General features: G+C 42.4%; 1 protein-coding gene and 2 non-coding genes across 7 annotated transcripts in view; 2 read left to right on the top strand and 1 right to left on the bottom strand.

The window, feature by feature from the left end:
* Positions 1–23,023, top strand: part of BPTF (bromodomain PHD finger transcription factor) — a 161,263-nt gene that overhangs the window by 67,612 nt on the left and 70,628 nt on the right. For 3 of the 5 annotated variants that reach the window (XM_049778801.1, XM_049778782.1, XM_049778787.1), the window contains exons 6-9: positions 2,149–2,337; positions 9,243–9,430; positions 11,622–11,977; positions 12,468–12,599. In XM_049778801.1, coding sequence (XP_049634758.1) covers positions 2,149–2,337; positions 9,243–9,430; positions 11,622–11,977; positions 12,468–12,599 — 865 coding nt within the window. The remainder of the gene's footprint in view (positions 1–2,148; positions 2,338–9,242; positions 9,431–11,621; positions 11,978–12,467; positions 12,600–23,023) is intronic. The other 2 variants (XM_049778810.1, XM_049778795.1) reach the window with 1 other exon arrangement.
* On the bottom strand, positions 8,206–8,312 carry LOC126027254 (U6 spliceosomal RNA). The gene has a single exon (XR_007502234.1). It is a non-coding gene; the product is annotated as a U6 spliceosomal RNA (small nuclear RNA).
* On the top strand, positions 9,850–9,956 carry LOC125996496 (U6 spliceosomal RNA). The gene has a single exon (XR_007491278.1). It is a non-coding gene; the product is annotated as a U6 spliceosomal RNA (small nuclear RNA).

Below are 23,023 nucleotides of genomic sequence, written 5' to 3'. Positions count from 1 at the left end.
TAGATATTCGATTAGTTTCAGTCTGTGGTAGTTGCTATCACTCATTTTATTTATCTTGACCAATGGAAGACATATTATGTGGGCTTTTGAAATTTTTTCCATGACCCCGATAATTTTAGATGGCTTCCTTGTCACGCATATGCATTCATTGGGCCATACCTGGTGGTGATGAGGAGTACCTTAGGTTGGCAGCATGCAAGGCAAGCACCTGAGTACTACCTCTCTGGCCCAACACTTGCCTTTTTGTTTGTTTTTGGGCCACACTCCCAGCGCTCAGAGGTTACTCTTGGCAGGCTCGGGGGACAGTTTGGGATGCCCGGGATCGAACCTGGGTCGCCCACATACAAGGTAAATGCCCTATCCACTGTGCTATTGCAAGCCCCACTTCTTGCTTTTTTGCTGCATATTTTAGATCTCTGCAGAAACCTTGGATTCATCACTCCCCCTAGAAGCCCCAATTTTATTAGTGAGCAACTCTTTTTTTTTTTGTTTTGTTTTTGTTTTTGTTCTTGTTCTTGGACACACACGGTAATGCTCAGGGGTTACTCCTGGCTTATGCTCAGAAATCACTCCTGGCAGGCTCAGGGGACCATGTGGGATGTCAGGATTCGAACCACCAACCTTCTGCATGCAAGGCAAACACCTTACCTCCATGCTATCTCTCCGGGGCCCCTAGTGGGCAACTCTTAACATGGTCAGAGACCATTGCCCTCAGCCATGAATATTTGCTTTTCTGTGGCCCTCCTTTATGCCTCCAGACTTTCTGACAGGTTATGTCATGAAATAACTTCTTTAAAAGAAAGAATTCTCCATTCATACAGATGTTTTAAATTCAAATTCTGATGGCATACTTCTTTTTTTTTTTTTTTTTTAACATTTGTGTTTCTTTTCCTTAGTTCTTAACAAATGTAACCTAATTACATAATTGCTTTATCCTGCTGTAGAGGTCTGTAATTCCTGTGATAATATTAATATCTTGGTGTGGATTAACAAGAAATGATTTTATAAGCCACAGTAATTTCCTAACATCGCCAGTCATTGCTGACAGCAAGATTACTGAATGACATTTAGGAATTTTATGCTGGGTGTGAAGACGGCTCAAGTGTTAGGACACAGACCTGGTTTATGGTCAGCCCTAGATTCATTTTTCAGCACTGCTGCTCCTCACACCCCACTGCTTTTATGACAGTTCATGGATCTTCCTATTTTTGCTCTTTAAGTTCTGGACACACACACAGACACAAGACACACAAACCCCTATAGAGGCTCCTTACTTAGTAGAGATAGCCTTTTGCTAAGTTGCCAATCACTTTTAATTAGGCATTTGATATATAAATCTAATTATTAGTGACAAAATGAAAGGGAAGGTGGACGTTCTTAATGCCATGACTATACTGGACTATACCCTAGTTCGATCCCTGGCATCCCATCTGGTCTCCCAAGCCAGCTCCATAACCCCTGAGCATTGCTAGATGTGGCCCTCAAACAAAACAAAAATATTAGCACTTAGGCTTTTATTACTTTTTAGTTAATTGGGCAGAAAACTAATGATAAATGGTCCTACTTTAATTATGATTCTAATACTGTTTAAATACTTACTGAGAAATTAGAATTTGTTTTGGATTTTGAAGTAGTATTTCCACAGAATCAGTTCTCCAATATTCAGTTCACATAAGCTTTGTGAGATAGTGATACCAAGTTATTCTGCTTCAACTCAGGAACATCCAGATTATGCCTTATACTGTAGTCTAAGATAATGAGAATCTAAGTTAAATAGCTTGGGAGACTTAAAGTAACTTGAATGGTAGTAGCAGTAGTACAATGGGTAAGGCACTTGCCTGACATGCAACTTGATCCAGGGTCAATCCTTAGCACCTTGTGTTCCCCCAGGAACACAGGAGTAACCAAGAGTAGCCCCTGAGCACCACAGGGTGTGGCCCAAAACAAAAACAAAAGTGCTATTTATCATTTTTCTTGTATATTGCAATATTCATACAATGTCATTTTTTAAAATCCATTGTTGTAAATCCAGTCTTAAATGTTTTTGTTTTTATGTTTTTGTTTTTGTTTTTTGTAAATTTTTGTTTTGGTGGCAATTAACTTTTGGTGTGATGTTCAGTTTAAACATCAGGTATTCTATTTTTCTAGAAGAACCTAACAGGACATGTGACAGCAGTAACACTAGTGCTACCACTGCCTTCATCCAGCCTAATCTGGAAAACAGTAACAGCAGCAGTGAAGTAAATCCCTCCCCGAGTGACTCTGCTAAGGCAGCCGATGATCCTGATCATGGAGAAAGAGAGCCACACACACCTGTCTCTAGTCCCGAAGAGATAGGTAAGAGTGCACTTCATACATTCAGTCAGCTTTTTCATTTTTCAGAATTTTTAAAATCAACATTTGATGGGGGTGGGGAAATCTAGGTTTTCTTTTCTTTTTTTTCCTTCTTTTTTAAAGAAAAACAGAACGCAGAACTAATAGATCTTTTCACACCTCCTCCCCAAAGGTAACCACCATCAATGGCTTGGTCTTTGGCATTTTGTTCTTTCTCCATGCAGTTACATTCATGTATGCATGATTATGAAACCTTTTTCAAAAGTCATAAACGGGACCATTCTGCATGCATTGTTCAGCATCTTGCTTTGTTCACTCAGAAATACTACTGGGATCTTTTTATGTGACCAACTGAATTCATTCTTTTTATTTATTTTAACTGCTGCGTTGTACTCCATTATTATGAGTACCATATTGTGAACCATAATTCACTTGCTCTTTCTCTAGCCGTGGACGTTTAGGCTGTTAACAGTTTTTTGATTATTGCAAATAGTGGTGCTTTGTAGTATCTTCAGTATCCATCTTTGTGTACCTATGGAAGTAATTTTGGCAGTTATAGGAACAAATGGTAGGTACTTCCCTAAAACAGCGATGGCTTCTATTCAGTGTGAATTAAAAAGAATTTCTTCCAAATCATTAACATGTGTCTTCATACTCATCTAAATTCAGCATCTTCAATCTATTACATTTTTGTCAATGCTAAAAAATATTAAAAGTTTTATATATCACTGCTTACTAATTTGATTGAGCTACTTCTTATATGTTGGTTAAACTTTCCCTGAATTGCTTATTCATATCCTTGGCTCATATTTTTCCATTTGGCTTTTAGCTTTTTTTCTTAATGAATTTTAAAAATGTTTTACTTATTATGACTATTGATCTCTGATTTTATATTACATGCACTTTTTAGTAACTGCTTGCTTTCTCTTACCTTGTACAGAACTTTCTGCATTTTTATGTAGTAAATTTATTAATTTTTATGTGATTTCTCAGGATTTTGTGTCTAAGGAAGACAATACTTATCCCAAGAATATAATAGAGTATTTTACATGGACTTTTATAATTTTGTTTTTAATTTTTCTGAAGTATAATTTCACATATGGTATGACATGATGAGGGTATGTTTTGCAGGGGACTTTTAAATATTGTTAATAACCAAATCAGCAGAAACTTGTCTGAAGTGAAATGGTAATATAATTAGCTCTTGTAATTGGAATGTAAACTGTGTTAGTGATAATGACCTCAATGAGTCAAAACTCCTCCTTTCTTCCTCTTTCTTGCTTACCTTCTGGGTCTGTCTGTGTTTGTGTTAACCTCATTCTCTCCTGATACAAACAGGCATTTGCCCAGTGGCAGAGAAGATGGCACCAGTGGTTTGTATTCAGATCTTTCAAGGTCTGTGGCCTGCAGGCAAGGCCCCTGCTCCCTTTTGCTTCAAAGCAAAAGTTTGAGGAAGGAATTTGAGTGGTCTATCGTGAACATACTGTTCCCAACTTTTTGGTCAGGGCAAGGTATTATGACCTATGACTCAGCAAGAATACATGATGAGATTGGGGTATACATGGTTTCCCAAAAAGAGGGGTGCTGCAAAGCTAGATAAATAATAAATAATAGATAAATAAATAGCCAATGGGCACAGTGGCACTCCTTGGTAGCACTACACACTCACATGTTCAAATTATAAAACACTTGAGACTGGTTAGATTGTACATAGTTCTGGAGCTAAAGCACTTGCTAGCAGGTGCCAACCCTCTTTGTAATCCCTCATACCACATTCAGTCCCCGAGCCCTGCCAGGAATCATTCCTCAGCACAGAGCCAGAACTAGCTTCTGAGCACTGTGGAATTGGTCAAACAAACAAAAAACCACTTCATCTAATGTGAAGATCTCAGCAGCCCCTGTCATAATATCCACTTGTCTAAAAGTACACCTGGGAGTCATACGTGTATCTAGAATCAAATCTAGAATTTCCCATGCTGTGTTGTATGTTATGAAGTCTGGATGTGCTTTCTTACTACTTACTGGTTTGGTTTTGAGACCACACCTGCCAATGCTCCAGGGCTACTTCTGGCTCTGAACTCAGGAATCACTCCTTGGCGGTGCTCAGGGGACCATATGAGATGCTGGAGATTGGACCCAGGTCAGCCACACACAAGGCAAATGCCCTATTCACTGTGCTTTCTCTGAACCCCATATGTTTTCTTTTTTTTCTTTTTTCTTTTTTTTTTTTTTTTTTTTTTTTGATTTTTGGCCCACACCCGGTAACGCTCAGGCGTTACTCCTGGCTATGTGCTCAGAAGTTGCTCCTGGCTTGGGGGACCATATGGGACACCGGGGGATCGAACCGCGGTCCGTCCAAGGCTAGCGCAGGCAAGGCAGGCACCTTACCTTTAGCACCACCGCCCGCCCCCCCCCCCCCCATATGTTTTCTTGATTTTACAATCTGTGAGCCAAAATGAATTGCCGGTCGCCCTCACTCTTTTTTTTGGTCTTTTGGGCCACACCCCTTTGATGCTCAGGGGTTACTCCTGGCTAAGTGCTCAGAAATTGCCCCTGGCTTGGGGGGACCATATGGGACTTTGGGGGATTGAACCACGGTCTTTCCTTGACTAGCGCTTGCAAGGCAGACACCTTACCTCTAGCGCCACCTCTTCGGCCCCACCCTCACTCTTCTAATTGGAATTAGAATATTCTAAGTGGAATTGTTCTTGAGTAGTTGGTTTTCTGGGGGTACTGAAAAGGGGTTGTGTATGGGAAGGTCTCCATCTGAAGATGCATCTGTCTGACTGTTGGCCAGGGTTGGACATCCCCCGTCGGTGGAGCAATCAGACATCCTAGTTTGGCAGACTTGAATGTTTCCCTTTGTATAGTGCTTCGAGGCCCATCTAGCACTTCATGAGCAGAAGGGCTTAAGGTCTCTCTGGAGAAGCCCCCTCTTGTTTCTCTAGTTTGTAACTCGCAGGTGAGTTAAAGCGTGGGCTGGGGATGCAACCTCGTCTGTGGCAGACTTGGTCCTTGTTAGTTGCTGTCAAGTGGCATTTGAGCCTCCATTCTCAGCCTGCTGCCCCTTGGTAGCACTAAAATTAACAAGTGGCATAACCCAAAATAAACCATTTCTCTCTAAAGGAGAAGGGGCTTATTAAAACCTGAGAGTGCAGGGCCATAGAGATAGTATGGAGGTAAGGCGTTTGCCTTTCATGCAGAAGGACAGTGGTTCGAATCTTGGCATCCCATATGGTCCCCCAAGGCTGCCAGGGTGATTTCTGAGCCATAGAGCCAGTATAAATCCTGGAGCGCAGCTGGGTGTGACCCAAAAACCAAAAACAAACAAACAAACAAAAAATCCTGCAAGTGCACCATTGCCTTTCTCCTATCAAGAAGTTCCAGTCTTGGCCACAGGGTGATCTGAAAGTTCCTTTGGAGAACTGTGAGGGAGTTCAAGCGTTGCCCTGGTTCACTTCCTAGCCCTCTGGTGCCTGATCTCTTTAGCACATCAGGTGGATAGTCCTGATGGCCACCAGCAACACTAGAGAGGTCCAAAACAAATGAAACAAAATACTACCTCTCTCTAGGGCGAGATAGATAGTATAGCAGGTAGGGCACTTGGCTTGCTTGTGGCGAACCAGGTCCCATCCCCAGCATCCCAGATGGTCCCCTGAGTTCTTCCAGGAGTGATTCCTGAGTACAGAGCCAGGAATCTTGAGGAGAATAATCCATCACTGGGTGGGACACCCCCTCCCCCCAAAAAAAACAAACAAGCAGCAACAAAATAACCTCTTATATTAGCATAAAATACTAAGAAATGTTGCCTTCTGAGGTTGAAGAACAGAAGAGTAGGCAAGGTGCATGCCCTCCCCCCCTCAAAAAATGTTGCCTTCTCAATGCAATATGGGTTTCTCTTTTGTAAAAATGTCAAGACTAATTTTAGGAAGATTTCCATTAGGGCCCAAGAGATAGCACAGAGGTGTTTGCCTTGCAAGCAGCCGATCCAGGACCAAAGGTGGTTGGTTCGAATCCCGGTGTCCCATATGGTCCCCTGTGCCTGCCAGGAGCTATTTCTGAGCAGACAGCCAGGAGTATCCCCTGAGCACCGCCGGGTGTGGCCCAAACCCCCCCCCCCCAAAAAAAAAGATTTCCATTAATGTCTTTTAATTATTTAATAGCTTAATGGTTATAGATATTGTAGTGTTAAATAATTAGCGATGGAGCTGGATGGAGGTGGATGCCATCCCAGGCCACGTGGCTCTGCAACCCCCATCCAGCCGGCAGGTCCCAGGGCCCAGGGTGAATGGCGGAATCAAGACTCACTCACAGGCAGGCATCAGGAAGCATTAGCTTTATTCATGCCCTATCCACCACATGTGTGTGGCCTACATCATAACCTTTCAAGCATTCAGCCATTCTTAGCCCTGCATCTTAACTCCTTTCAGCCATCTCCCTTTGGCCTCCATCCTGGTCAAAGACCAAAAGAGGCAGAAGCCCTGAAGCCAGAGCGCCCAGCAGGGCCCGAGAGCCAGCAGGGCAGCCCCCTAATCCCCTGGCCTCCAGGGTTTATCTACCTATTCCAAGACCCCTCCCAGGAATGGGCGGGGTCTTGCAGGTAAGGTCATACCTAATATTCAGTTCAAGACCCCTCCCAGAAATGGGCGGGGTCTCAGCTAGGTACACCTAAATCCAGGGTGTGTTACAGATATAAGTGCCAAGTGAATTTTCTAAAAGATCTAGTTAATTTGTGTATAAGATCATTTTATACAAGTAAAATGATACCCAAAATTTTGTTTTTTGTTTTCTGGACCACACCCAGCTGTGCTCATCAGGCTTACTCACCTGACTGCATTCAAAGATACTCCATGTGGGGTTGAGGGGACCATTTGGTGGTGCCAGAGGTTATTTCAGCCCAGTGCAAAGCCAGCACTTGATATGCTGTGCTATGTCTCTTGTTTCTCATAAACATTTTTTAATTTTAAAAGTTGAGGGAAGGGTGGGCCGGGCGGTTGGCGGCTGGAGGGTAAGGTGCCTGCCTTGCCCTGCACTAGCCTAGGATGGACCGCGGTTCGATCCCCCGGCGTCCCATATGGTCCCCCAAGAAGCCAGGAGCAACTTCTGAGCGCATAGCCAGGAACCCCTGAGCGTCACAGGGTGTGGCCCAAAAACCAAAAAAAAAAAAAAAAAGTTGAGGGAAGGATACACAGGTGGCAGTCCATGGTTATGCAATGCCAGAATCAAACCTGTAGATTCTTCCTTGCCTGCCTGCCTGCCTCTCTCCGTCCTCCCCCCCCTCCCTCCCTCCTCCCTCCTCCCTCCCTCCTTCTTTCCCTCCTTCCTTCCCTCCTTCCTTCCTTCCTTCCTTCCTTCCTTCCTTCCTTCCCTCCTTCCTTCCTTCCTTCCTTCCTTCCTTCCTTCCTTCCTTCCTTCCTTCCTTCCTTCCTTCCTTCCTCCTTCCTTCCTTCTTCCTTCCTTCCCCACTTCATTTTCCTTATCTACTTTTGGGCTACACATCTGTGTTCAGTCTTATTCTGGCTCTACAGTCAGGGATCATTCTGGCAGATTTCTGGATCTGTATGTGGTGCCGAATTGGCTGCTTGCATGTCAAATACTTGCTATACCTTTGCTCTGACCCTCCAGTTCTATCTTTCTGGTCCCAAGACACTTTTTTTTTTTAATTTAATTTTATTATTTTTTGGTTTTGGGGCCCCACCCAGCAACACCTCTATGCTCAGAAATCATTCCTGGCAGGCTCTGGAACCATATGGGATGCCGAGAATTTGAATCTAAGTCGTTTCCGGGTCGACTATATGCAAGGCAAAGGCTCTACCACTGTACTGTTTGTGCGGCCACAAGAGTTTTTATTTATTTAATTTATAATATTTTTTAAATATGGAACGCTTCACGAATTAACATGTCATCCTTGTGCAGGGCCATGCTAATCTTCTCTGTATTGTTCAATTTTTATTATATGTGCTGCTGAACGAGAGCACAAGACACTGTTTTTAAATCATTTTTATTTTTGTTTAAAAACTCTGACATGAGGCCGGAGAGATAGCACAGCGGTAGGGCATTTGCCTTGCAAGTGGCTGACCCAGGACATTGGTTCGAATCCCAGCATCCCATATGGTCCCCGTGATTGCCAGGAACGATTTCTGAGCACAGGAACTAGATGTAACCCTTGGGAGGTCCAAAAACCACAAAAATTAAAAAAAAAAACTTTGACATGAAAATAGCGATGATATTGGCAAATGACCTCCCCCCCCATAAAAAAACAAAACCCACTATAAGCATAATATTTTTAAGCAGAGCAAAACAATAGAGTGGACATAGTGGTTACCCATTTTTTAACCATATTAAACTGAGATTGGGAAGGGAGATTTTTGAGAGCCACATATGGAAGTGCTCGCTTGGGCTGGTTCTCCGGTCCCAACATTTTTGTTATTTGTAGCTCTGCCCTTTTTGCTTTCTATTAGTTGGACTTTAAAACAGATTAACTGGGGCCAGAGAGATAGCACAGTGGCATTTGCCTTGCAAGCAGCCGAACCAGGACCTAAGGTGGTTGGTTCGAATCCCGGTGTCCCATATGGTCCCCCATGCCTGCCAGGAGCTATTTCTGAGCAGATAGCCAGGAGTAACCCCTGAGCACCACCAGGTGTGGTCCAAAAACAAAAACAAAAAAAAAACAAAAAACCAAACAAAAAAATAAAACAGATTAACTGGCATGTTTAGATTTTCTGTTAACTACTAAATGATGCAGGGACATTCTGAAACCTCTTAAGAATTAATACATTTGATTTGGCTCTTTAGGGGGGATTCCTTAGATGGGCACCAAAGAGGAATTTCGGATAAGTTAATAAGTTGATGTTACCCACCGTTTTCTTACTTTTAGCAAATATTTTTGGCTTTTCACTTGATAACAGGTGATTTCAAGTTAGAGAAGTCTAACGGGGAGATCGGTGAATCTCCGGGATCTGGGCGAGGAGCAGCTGGTTCAACGCGGATCATCACCCGGTTACGGAACCCAGACAGCAAACTCAGTCAGATGAAGAGCCAGCAGGTGGCGGCTGCAGCCCATGAAGCTAATAAATTATTTAAGGAAGGCAAAGAGGTGTGTTGTTCTTTCTTCTTCCAACAAGGATCCCCGGTACCCTAGTATGGTACATGAAATGGTTAGATCTACCATAACAGAAGAAATGAGGCTGACAGTTTGTCAAGTTGCTTTTAAATTTGTGTATAAGATTTATCCGTTTCCAGTTGTGTAGGTGTGAATATTGTTATGTTTACATTATGGTAAGTATAATTAAAATACTATACTTAGTACTCAGAGGCTAGAGGGATAGTTCAGAGAGAAGGGCAGCCTGTCTTGCACAAACCCACCTGGGTTTGATCCCTGGCACTTCAGATGGTACCCCTAGCACCACCAGGAGTGAGTTCTGAGTATTGTTGCATGTGGTCTCCAAAACAAAAACCCCCAAAAACCCAAACAAACCAAACAGACCCAAAAAATGCTCAAATTTCAGGTTATTTGTGCTCGCTTCGGCAGCACATATACTAAAATTGGAACGATACAGAGAAGATTAGCATGGCCCCTGCGCAAGGATGACATGCAAATTCGTGAAGCGTTCCATATTTAAAAAAAAAAAATTTCAGGTTATTTGTAGAAATCCTGTGAAGGAATCGTATACTTTCATAGCATATAACTAATTTATTGCATGTAGTTCTAAGGAGATGATGTTTCCTTGACACCTGGTAATGGGTAGGCTACTTGAGGACTTTATTAAAGGTAGATAATTCTATTTTTCAGTGCTAGTTCTAGTTTCTAGTTACTTTAGGTGAAGTTGCAGTTATGAATAGATTCCCTTTCTGCAATATCCATGCATGGAATGTACAATGTATGGAATAGAGGAACCATTTGGCTGTTCTGTAACTAGAAAAATTGAAGCTGAAATTTAGTCTCTGGCCACACCTAGATTAGGTGATGGACCAGTGGCCACATGTATAGTATATCTCCCTCAAGTTATTTGCAGGACAGAATATATAGCATATCTTTTTTTCTTTATTTTTTCCTGCTTTTTGTTTTTTTGTTTGTTTTTCGGTCACACCTGGTGACGCTCAGAGGTTACTCCTAGCTATGCACTCAGAAATCGGTCCTAGCTTGGGGGGACCATATGGGTCTTTGGGGATCGAACCGCAGTTTATTTTAGGCAAGCACGTGCAAGGCAGATGCCTTACACCCTGCGCCACCACTTCTGCCCCATTTTTTAGTTTTGGGCCACACCTGGTGACACACAGGTTTACTCCTGGCTATACGCTCAGAAATCGATCTTGGCTTGGGGGATCATATGGGATGCCTCGGATTGAACCCAGGTCTGTCCTGGATCAGCTGCATACTGGGCAAACGCTCTACCACTGGGCTGTCAGTCGGGCCCTAGCATATTTTTCTTATATGAATTTTCATTCATGGAATTTGCTTTTAAGCAGTGCTTTTAATACCACCCTTTTCACTTTGGTCCCCAGTGGAACATTATAATTATTTTGTTTTATTTTTAAGTTTGGGCTTAGAGACCACTTTCATGATGCTTGGGGACCATAGGGTGCTAGGATCAAACCGAGTAGGCCAGTTGCAAGGCAAGGACCTGAAGCCTGTACTCTGAACTGTTTTTCCCAACCCTGGTGAGATATTTTTAAAAGCAAGCCACTACACACATTGCAAAGAATTTTTGGAGTTTTTTTTTTTTAATCATAGTATGTGGGAAGCAATCTGGTATTTATTCTTTTAGTCTGTTTTAATAAATCAACTTTTTAAAAAGCTGAATAGTTCCTCTCTTGATTTCATAGTCCAAAGGATTAGTATCTACTGTTTGAAATTATTGTACTAACAATACTCCTGGGCTTATTCTAGAATTTGAATGCAGCAAGAAACAGAAGAGGTAATTGCCTTTTCTTTAGGAATTCATATTTTGGGGAATGATACATAAAATTTTATTTTTTTTTCTCTACTGTATTTTTAGGCTTGAAATAATGATAAGCAAATGATTGGCACATAATATAGTTATTGAGGTACATGAAAGTATTTAATATCTGACATATAATAGATAATAGCCTTTTTTTCTTTTTGCAGGCATTTCTTGATTATTTAATTGTGAAGGATGAAAATTTTGTTCTTAACTTTGAAACTTAAAGATAGTCATAGGATGTATCTTCGCTTAGTAGGATGATAAATTGAGTAGTGAAAGATGATTAATTTTCAAGTTATCTCGTTAATATAAATGTTGGGCTCTTTTTATTCTGTTGGTCAGGTACTGGTAGTTAACTCTCAAGGAGAAATTTCACGATTGAGCACCAAAAAGGAAGTGATCATGAAAGGAAATATTAATAATTATTTTAAGTTGGGCCAAGAAGGGAAGTATCGTGTCTACCACAATCAATATTCTACCAATTCATTTGCTCTGAATAAGCACCAGCACAGAGAAGATCATGATAAAAGAAGGCATCTAGCCCATAAATTCTGTCTAACACCAGCAGGAGAATTCAAATGGAATGGTTCTGTGCATGGCTCCAAAGTCCTTACCATCTCTACTTTGAGACTGACTATCACCCAATTGGAAAGCAATATTCCTTCATCCTTTCTTCATCCCAATTGGGCTTCTCACAGGTAAGGGTTTTACGACTCATTTCTTTCTGAGGATGTACTAAATATTTACAAATTGTCATTGTCAGTACGTACTTTCAACTACCATTATTACCAGTGAATTGAATGAAGTCAGCTTAACAAAACATGTAGGGTAGATATTGGGAGTATGCATATCCTTCCAAGCTACTGAACCAATACTAGCTTTGGAAGGACTTGCGTGGAATCAAACAGAGGCAGATCGTGTTGTAGAAAAACCTTCCAGTTTTCCAAACCACCTTTGCTGTTTCCTGATCAGAGGCGTACACAGCTTAATGGTAGAGCACTTGCCTGGGTTGAGTTCCCAGCACTGTAGAAATAAAATTATGGATGATTCTATGAGATAGGAACTTGGTGTGCTTATGTCTACTTTGCCTAGAAATGCCTTGTAAGTTGGAACCTTGTTAATGGAAACTCACGTACATTTAATTTAAGATTAGTGAAATAAAATAATCCTTTTTCTTCTGAAATACAGGGCGAATTGGATTAAGGCAGTTCAGATGTGTAGTAAGCCCCGAGAATTTGCACTGGCTTTAGCTATTTTGGAATGTGCAGTTAAGCCCGTTGTGATGTTACCAATATGGCGGGAATCTTTAGGGCACACCAGGTAAGTGAATTCTGAATCTTGCGAAATGGTATCTGGATCCATCTGATAATAATGAAACTATTTTAAAGGCTATATGAGAGATCTGACTCAGCCTCTTCTTTCTTCTTCTAAAGCTATAAACATGAATGATAATTCTTACTTATGATATAGTATTGTAATGAAAAACAAGAGATCAAGTAAATGAAATATTTCTAAAGTCACTGTCTTATTGAATAGAACTGATTTTCATTTTTTTTTTTTTTACTTTATTATTATTTGAATTTTTGGGCATTGCATAGGGCTTAATCTTGGTTCTCCATCAAGAATCATACCCGAGGGCTGGAGCAGTAGCGAAAGCTAAGGCATCTGTTTTGCGTGCACTAGCCCAGGACAGACTGTGGTATGGTCCCCCGAGCTAGGAGCGATTTCTTAGCATATAGCCAGGAGTAAACCATGAGCATCAACGAGAGTGGCCCAAAAACAAAAACAAACAAAAGAATCATACCCGGCAGTGCTCAGGGGACCCTATAGAATGCTGGGGATCAAGCTTGGTCAACGCATGCAAGACAAACGCCCTATCCACTGAGCTATCACTCCGTCCTTGAACAGAACTCATACTTAAAAGGAAAACCATATTCTGCAATATTTCAGGTACTAAGCAAAACATCTGTTTAGAATTCATTGTCTGGCCAGATACTGTGCAGCTCTTCAACAACTAATTAAAAAGCAAATAAATAAATTAGAGTCAAAGGGCTCTTTGCATCCACTGGGAGCAACCCTGCATGTTTCAGCTGGACAGATCCCCCGGCCCCAAGATATATCTTTCTATATGTGAGTAAGGAGATGGGCAGGACTAGTTGATTTTGTACATAAATTTCCGGAAGCAGTTAAACTTCATAAAATAAAGGAATTTTACAGAATACTTTTATTATTATGTGACTAAAAGTTTATTTATTTATTTATTTATTTTGGCCATACGCGGCATTACTCAGGGGTTACTCCTGGCTGTCTGCTCAGAAATAGCTCCTGGCAGGCATGAGGGACCATATGGGACACCGGGATTCGAACCAACCACCTTTGGTCCTGGATCGGCTGCTTGCAAGGCAAGCGCCACTGTGCTATTTCTCCGGGCCCCTTTTTTTAATTTTTTAACTGAAACCCAACTACAAACATGTTATAATCACGATGTTTAAAGAAAGACACTATTATAAGAAAAGAAATTAAAAATAAATCTTCAATCCATTTTCTTCTTTTTTTTTTCCCCTCTTTCTGAGATCAGACGAGATCGGGCACATTCAGGGTGGTATGGCTGTGTAGACGCTTCTTCCTCTTATTCTTCTTCCTGTTCCTTTCTTCCTCCTCTTCTATTTCTTCTTCTTTTTCTTTCTCCTTCATATTCTTCTTTCTCTTCTTTCCCTTCTTCCTCTTTTCTTGTCTTTTTTCTTCTCTTTGTTTCCTCCCCCCCTTTTATTTTTTTTTTTTTATTTTATTGGTTTTTATTTTATTGGTTTTTGGGCCACATCCGGCAGTGCTCAGGGGTTACTCCTGGCTATCTGCTCAGAAATAGCTCCTGGCAGGCATGGTGGACCATATGGCACACCGGAATTCGAACCAACCACCTTAGGTCCTGGATCTGCAGCGCTTGCAAGGCAAACGCCGCTGTGCTATTTCTCCGGCCCCCCTTCTTCCCCTTTCTCAACTCTTCTTTGTCTTCCTTTTCTTCTTCCTCCTTTTCTTCTTCCTCCTCTTCCTCTTTTTTTTTTTTTTTTTGGTTTTTGGGCCACACCTGTTTGATGCTCAGGGGTTACTCCTGGCTAAGTGCTCAGAAATTACCCCTGGCTTGGGGGGACCATATGGGACGCCGGGGGGATCGAACCACGGTCGCGATCTTTCCTTGGCTAGCGCTTGCAAGGCAGACACCTTACCTCTAGCGCCACCTCGCCGGCCCCACTTCTTTTTTTCTTTTCTTACTATTCTTTGCCTTCTTCTTACTCTCCTTCCTCCTCTTCTTTTTCAGAAGAAAAGGATGAATCCTTTTCATCTTCCCCCTCTTCTTACTATTTTTCACAATATTCTTCTTACTCCTCTTCGCCTTATACTTACTCTTCTTTTTCTTCCTCCAACTCCTCTTATTATTCTTGTTCTGGGTTTCTGGGACTTCATTGATTCCTATGTTGTTTCTGTTGAGTTTCTCAAAGACTTCTATTTTCATCAGTTCACATTCTTTGAGTAGTTTAGACATTGTCTGATAAATTGCTTTAAAGTTCTCTTCCAATCTCTTCTGTTGTATGGAGTTCTGCATCTCATCCTCTGGCTTACTGACCCCGTTTGTAGCTGCCATTACTCCAGTGGAGAGGTATTCCATTGAGGTTTTCAATTCATAAACCGATTTTTTCAGACCTGTTAATTCAGTGTGAAAATTTTTAATTTTAATCGTTAAATCCTCTTGATACTCATTTGTGCTCCATTCAAGTCTAGCGATGCTTTTTTTTTTTAGCTCCCTGAACATCTTCCATAATTTACTCTAAACATCTTATTTGAGAGGATACCTAACTGTTTGGTACTTTCGGATTATCAGAGCAGCCATCTTGATTCTTTAAACATGGGGTTGTACTGCAAAATTTCCCTATTGTTAAGATTGTAGATTGTTTTTTACAATGTGGGGAGAGGGGATGGAGGCTCGGGTGGGGGAGGTGAAAAAAAAACAACAATGTGGAGAAATGGGGTTCAGGGGTTAAAAGTTAAGCACGGCTGCGGAGCGGAGTCACACGGCAGGAATCAGCCCCACATTTGTTGGGTGGGGACATCTTACTGGGGAGATTATGATCCTTGGTGTCTCTGGGCTGCCTCCCGCAGAAAGAAGGCAGAGAGCAGGCAGCAGTCCTTTATAATGTCTCTGGGTGCCCAATTACACAGCAGGAATCAGCTCCACATTAGTTGGGTGGGGACATCTTACCGGGTGTGAGTTCTGGAGAGATTATGGTCCTTGGTGTCTCTGGGTTGCCTCCCGCAGAAAGAAGCTATTTAAGAAATCTTAAATAAAATATTATCAAATATACTGTGGAATAAATTGAAAGCATAATAAACAATGGCTAAGTTTTATCTTTCCTTAGTTATGGCAGATTTTCCTATTAGAACACTTGGGAGGAGGGGGCATTTGGACCATTCTCCAGTAATGCTTAGGAGTTACTCTTGTTTCTACCCTCAGGAATTACTAGTGGTGCTCGGAGGACCGTGTGATGTCCTAGATTGAATCTGGGTCTGTTCTATGTGAGAGAAGAGCTGTACGCACTGTACTATCACTTAGGCCTCTATTAGGAGACATTTTGTTTTGTTTAGGGGCTATATCTGGCGCTGCTTAGGGGTTACTCCTGGCTCTGCAGTTACTCAGGAATTTCTTCTTTTAGTGCTCAGGGATCATATGAATTGTTGGGATCAAATTTGGTTCAGTTTCCTACAAGGAAAATATCCTATCTATTGCTCCAATCCCTTAGGAAATTTTTTTGTTTTAAGGCCACATCTAGCAGTGCTCAGGGCTTTGTACTCACGGTGTGCTCAGGAATCACTCGTAGCCAGGCTCAGAGGACCCTATGGTGTGCTATGTACCTATCTTGGTTGACCTCATGCGAGGCAAACTCCCTACCTACTGTATTTTGGTTCCAGACCCTGTTAGATTTATTTTGTTTGGGGGCCACACCTGATGGCTCTCAGGGATTACTCCTGGCTCTGCACTCAAAAATCACTCTTGGCAGGCCTGGAGGACTATATGGGATGCCCGGGATTGAACCCAGGTCAGTCATGTGCTAGGCCAGGATTCTTAAAACTTTTTAAAATGGGGGCCGGATTACGGTCTCTTAGAGAGCTGGAGGGCCGGGCTATATGAGCTACTAATTCCTACTCACACTGCACATATCTTATATAAATAAAATGAAAACCATTTATAAATAAACAGATCACACACCAGTATTTCCTTTTTTTCTTTTTTTTGGTTTTTGGGCCACACCTGGCGTTGCTCAGGGGTTACTCCTGGCTGTCTGCTCAGAAATAGCTCCTGGCAGGCACGGGGGACCATATGGGACACCGGGATTTGAACCAACCACCTTTGGTTCTGGATCGGCTGCTTGCAAGGGAAACGCCGCTGTGCTATCTCTCTGGGCCCATGCACCAGTATTTCAATGGGAACTGTGGGCCTGCTTTTGGCTAATGAGATGGTCAATGTCCGGTTCCATATTTGTCACTGCCAGCTGTAAAAAGTGATGCAAGTGGGCATCAGTTAATCTTGATCTGGTTGGAGATTTCAGATGTTTCATTCTTGAAAAAGTCTGTTCACAGGCGTAAGTGCTACCAAAGATGGTTACCATTTTGAGTGCATGGTTCCTGATATTTGGATATGTCTCAGAGGGGAGAGAGGCATAGAAATTCAAAAGGTTACTTGACTTAAATGCGTCTTTCAGAGAGTCACAATTCTGCAGTTCAGCCAGTTCCATTTGGTAAATTGTAAGGACATTTTCAATCTCAACAGAAAATGGGTTACAAAAAAGCTGTATGTCCTGTTCATGGAGATGAAGTTCTTTGAATCTAAATTGAAACTCCTTTTGCAACAATTCTAGTGAAGCCAGACATGTTTCCTTTGGGAATGCAACCAATAGTTTGTCCGCAGACAGGTTTTGAGTTGGTTGGGAGATGACTGAAGTTTTCCTCCTGTACTTGTTTGATGAGAAGGCCTAATTTTACTTCAAATGCTTTCACATGCAATGCCATATCACAGATGAGCTTCCCCTTGCCTTGAAGTTGCAGATTAAAACTGTTGAGTAGCTGTTATATCTGTCAGAAAGGCAAGGTGCCATTTCCATTCTGCATCATTGAGCTCTGGTACTTCTTGGTTTTTTGAAAGTAGAAAAGCTGTAATCTGCGGAAGTCATAGAAACGTTTCAAAACTCCCCCTCTACTCAGCCAATGAACTTCTGTGGGCGGAGGCGGTTGACGTCATCCCTGAGAAACCATGACACTGAGTGTATATGCTGGCAGGTATCTTGGCAACCAAACAGCGCTCACTGCTGGCGGGCCGCATGTGGCCCGTGGGCCATAGTTTGAAGACCCCTGTGCTAGGCAAATGCTCTCCCATCTGCACTACCGCTCCAGTCCCCAGTAGCAGATTTTTAATATCAGGAAACTTGGAGATGTACGTTACATGATACGAAAGTATTTATGTTTTTTTAAAAAAAGGCATACCGTATTTTCCGGCGTATAATATGACTTTTGAAACAAAAAAAAAGTCAGTCGAAAATCGGGGGTCGTCTTATATGCCGAATATATCCCGAAAAATGTTTCAATATGCCGCTAAACGAAAATTGTCTGAATATTGCCACAAAATGAATTTTCCAACTCGATCCTGCACCAATCACTGCAAGGCTGCTCGGACCGCCTCTCTAACTCAGCCAATCCAAGCAGACTTTTTATGCATGCAAATTAGACGATGTTCTGCACCAATCACTGCCAGGCTGCTCGGACCGCCTCTCTAACTCAGCCAATCCAAGCAGACTTTTTTTTTTTTTTTTTTTTTTGGTTTTTTTTGGGCCACACCCGGCGGTGCTCAGAGGTTACTCCTGGCTGTCTGCTCAGAAATAGCTCCTGGCAGGCACGGGGGACCATATGGGACACCGGGATTCGAACCAACCACCTTAGGTCCTGGATCGACTGCGCTTGCAAGGCTAGCACCGCTGTGCTATCTCTCGGGCCCCCAAGCAGACTTTTTATGCATGCAAATTAGACAATGTTCTGTACCGAATCTACACTGTAAAAAGCCTGCGCAGATTGACCAGAGTCAGAGAGGAAGTCTATTACAGTAGAATCTTTGAACCTTTGCTTGTTGTGATTGGCTCACTGTGGTACATGAGCACAGGAACACATGCAGCACTGGAACATTCTATCTGATACAGCGAATATAGGCCTAAACCTATGTTTTAACTGCAAAATTAGGGGGTCGTCTTATACGCCCAGTCGTCTTATACACCAGCAAATACAGTAAATTTATTATTTAATTTAGGTTTAAAAAAAAGCATTTGTGAAGAGTCATTCTAAAAGTTAGATTTAATCCAAGTCTTCAGGCCTTTTGGTGATGTTCTTGCAGCAGCCCCTTTAAGTTAGATGCAGGCTGAAGCTCAATGAGCACAGCCGAGTGTATTTTTGCTCCTGGGCTGGGTTCCCAGTATAATACACACACATACATACATACATATGCCCAGATATATAATACATACCTAATAATTACATATCTATAATACATATCTAGAGGGATTATGTTTATAATGCAGTTGAAAAGAAGAAAAAAAATAGAATGCAGTTGATTTAATTATATACTTAACCCATCTAAATGTTGATAGAAAGGACTATCAGAAATATTATGAAAATAACCGGGCCCGGAGAGATAGCACAGCGGTGTTTGCCTTGCAAGCAGCCGATCCAGGACCAAAGGTGGTTGGTTCGAATCCCGGTGTCCCATATGGTCCCCCGTGCCTGCCAGGAGCTATTTCTGAGCAGACAGCCAGGAGTAACCCCTGAGCACTGCCGGGTGTGGCCCAAAAACCAAAAAAAAAAAAAAAAAAAAAAAAAAAAAAGAAAATAACCTCAGATGGCTGCCATTCTTTTTTTTTTTTTTTTGGTTTTTGGGCCACACCCGGTGACACTCAGGGGTTGCTACTGGCTCGGGGGACCATATGGGATGCCAGGGATCGAACTGAGGTCCTTCTTGGGTCAGTCACATACAAGACAAACACCCTACCACTGTGCTATCGCTCTGACCCAGACAACTGCCATTCTAATGGTGGGGTTTGTGTAGACGGACAATAGTCATGCAGAGACTATCATGGGAATTCCAATGAAAGTGACAGCCTGAATTACCACATGAAATTCTGCTTTTCTGCCAAACTTCACCAAAATGCTGGCCAAGCTATTTTTACGTAAGCAGCACAGGCATCTAATGGGACCATCGGACCACAGGGTATGAACACAGCCCAGCTAACCCTCGTAAACAGCACAGTGCTGCCACTGTACACCTCAAACCCCATGGCAATGGGGATCTTGGAGATCTTTTCGAGTCATCTCAGACTCTCCAAGGGCATAGAAGCAGACGATAATATAGAGCTATGCAATGGAGATTGTCCTGCCAAGTACCCCACTTGTGCTGACCCCGTTGTCTCTCAAGCCTTGCTTGTGACCTCTCCCTCAGATTTCACCACAAGAGGTCCTTGTAAACAAGTTAGTTAATTTTGTCCCGGGAAACTTCTTTCAGAAATGATAGTATTATACTTTATCTCCTTACTACTTTACTTTTTGCCACTGAGCTTTCAAAAACCAAATTGCCATTTGGAATACACTCATCAGGGATGAAGCTCTTCCAGAAAGACAAGAAGTGAGAATAGGACCCGGGCAATCACGCAGGGTCAGTGTCCATACCTTGACCCTGTTTGATCTCTGGCTGAATGTCAGACATCACCACTCCACCATCTCCAAGGCATCCCTGAGTTTAATTTTGAAAGCCTCAGAATATGTCTAAGACCCTTTCCTGGGGTCCTCAGGCAATACATTAAGCCCTCTGGTCTTGTTGGCCAGAGACAGCTTGAATGGACCCTGGCCCCCAGGCAATACTTGCAAGGCTCCCTGGTATGTTGTGCTTACCCCTCCACTCCCAGTGAAGATAAAGAGTGACTATTGATAGTTTAGTTTAGAAGTTATTTCTCAGAAGCTCAGGAGTTACTTCTGGCTCTGCGCTCAGAAGTCGCTCCTGGCAGGCTTGGGGGACCATATGGGATGCGGGATTTGAACCAGGGTCGGTCCTGTGTTGCCTTACTGCTGTACTGTCGCACTGGCCACTCCATTTTTATTTTTTTTACTTTATTTTATTTTATCTTATTTTTGCTTTTTGGACCGCATCTGATGACGCTCGGGTTGCTCCTGGCTATGTGCTCAGAAATCACTCCTGGATCGGGGGACCAAATGGGATGCTGGGGGATTGAACTGTGGTTCATCCTAGGTTAGCGTATGCAAGGCAAATGCCCTACCGCTTGTGCCTCTGTTTTACATTTTACATTTTTTTTTTTAAAAACTTAGAATGAGGGACTGGAGAGATAGTACAATGGGTATGGCACTTGCATACTTGAGTTCAATCCCCAGCATCCTTGAGCACAGTGCCTGGAGCAAGCTCCAAGCACAGCTGGGGTAGGGAACAAATTACAGTGAGAAAAGATTTCAGCAAAGAGCAGTAGCCTCAAATATGAAGAGGTAATGAGAGATGTGAGGAAATCATTTACTTAACAGACTGACCCAGCAGGAGAGCATTTGCCTTGCACATGTGAGACCCTAGATTCCATCTTTGGCACTATGATGGGCAGGAGGAAAGGGGACTCTTACGTTATTAAAAAGGGCTTCATACAGAAAGAAAAGCTTTGCAGAACACCAATAAGGTGTTATGATCACATGCCTGTCATGCAGGAGACCCCAGATTCCATCCAAAACATTGCCTGTTCCCTGGAGCACTGCCAGGTATAGCTTCCCCATTCAGATCTCCTCTAAAAAACCTGATGCACTTAGATATGTGTATTACATTTTCTAACTATACTGACATTAAATTAATAATTTTATTGATTTTATATCAGTATTAACTTGCTTGTGATTAAGATTTTATTTCAACTTGAATAATTAACATGAAGAAAGAACAAGGCAGTAGTATTTGGCAGAAGCATTAAGAAAGCTATGCAAGGGGCCGGTGAGGGTGGCACTAGAGGTAAGGTGTCTGCTTGCAAGCGCTAGCCAAGGAAGGACCATGGTTCGATCCCCTGGCGTCCCACCATAAGGTTCCTCCAAGCCAGGGGCAATTTCTGAGCCCTTAGCTAGGAGTATCCCCTGAGCATCAAACGGGTGTGGCCCCAAAAACCAAAGAGAGAGAGAAAGAAAGAAAGAAAGAAAAGCTATGCAAAGGGCTGGAGAGATAGCATGGAGGTAGGGTGTTTGCCTTGCATGCAGAAAGTCGGTGGTTTGAATCCCGGCATCCCATATGGTCCCCCGAGCCTGCCAGGAACGATTTCTGAGTGTAGAGCCAGGAGTAACCCCTGAGCGCTGCTGGGTATGACCCAAAACCAAAAAAAAGAAAAAGAAAGCTATGTAAACCTATTTTGAAACTATAGTAATCCAGACAATATGTGCTGAAAAAGAGGTAGAGCAGTGAAGTAGAACAGGACATGCAAAAGCATTACCTAACCATAAGTGGGGAACCTAACTGACAGTTTTCATTAGAGGGAGGAGGGAAAAGAGGGCACATTTGGAGAAAATAGCATGTAAATCTTTGCCTCCACAGAGTCATATGAAGATTTTTTTTTTGACAGCCATAAAACAATAACAAAAAACGTCAATAAGAAAACATGGATTAATTTATGTTTTTGTTGTGATACTTTCTTTTTAAACAGATATAAAACCCAGATGCCATAGAGGAAAAATATGTGGATATATATATTTAATATTCTGAGTGGAAAACTAATATTGTAATCAGACTCAAAAGACAGATGGCAAACTGAGGAAAAAATATTTGCACCACAAATGGAAAATTTCCTTAATTGACAAAGACCATTTATAAATGAAAAGGACTATTTGTCCAGTGCAGACGAGACAAAGGATTTGAACAGGCATTTTGCAGAAAAATAAACATGAAAGGCCAGTAGACATAAGAAATGGTTATTTCTTTTTTTTTTTTTTTTTGGTTTTTGGGTCACACCTGGCGGTGCTCAGGGTTACTCCTGGCTGTCTGCTCAGAAATAGCTCCTGGCAGGCACAGGGGGGGGGGGGGGTTACCATATGGGACACCGGAATTTGAACCAACCACCTTTGGTCCTGCATCCACTGCTTGCAAGGCAAACGCTGCTGTGTTATCTCTCCGGGCCCAGAAATGGTTATTTCTGTCAGACTTAAAGAACTATACATGAAATCAGCAACATAGTGTTTTTTTCTCTCAGTTGGGGCAATTTAGTTCAAATAACAACTTAAGAATAAGAACCTGAGGCCGGAGAGATAGCACAGCGGCGCTTGCCTTGCAAGCAGCCAACCCAGGACCTAAGGTGGTTGGTTCGAATCTCAGTGTCCCATATGGTCCCCCGTGTCTGCCAGGAGCTATTTCTGAGCAGATAGCCAGGAGTAACCCCTGAGCACCGCCAGGTGTGGGCACCCATGGGGTGATTTAAGTGGCTTGGGATCAGAGTGGCCATTTTAAGAGCAAAGGCCTTGGGGATATTCCCCCAGTTTACCAAGAAAGGCAAACAGACTGGGGCTTCATTTGTAAGCACCAGATACACATAGCAAGCCCTGGGCATCAAGGGACTATTGGAGTGATGTAGGCACTATTCTGTCAGTCCTCCTGTCAGGCTTCTATTTGAACCAGGAAGATGTGGAAGGAGTCC

Source organism: Suncus etruscus, chromosome 1, assembly GCF_024139225.1.
Source record: "Suncus etruscus isolate mSunEtr1 chromosome 1, mSunEtr1.pri.cur, whole genome shotgun sequence".
NCBI classification, from domain to species: Eukaryota; Metazoa; Chordata; class Mammalia; order Eulipotyphla; family Soricidae; genus Suncus; species Suncus etruscus.
Note: the sequence above shows the minus strand (reverse complement) of the source record. Positions and strands in the feature narration are given on the sequence as shown.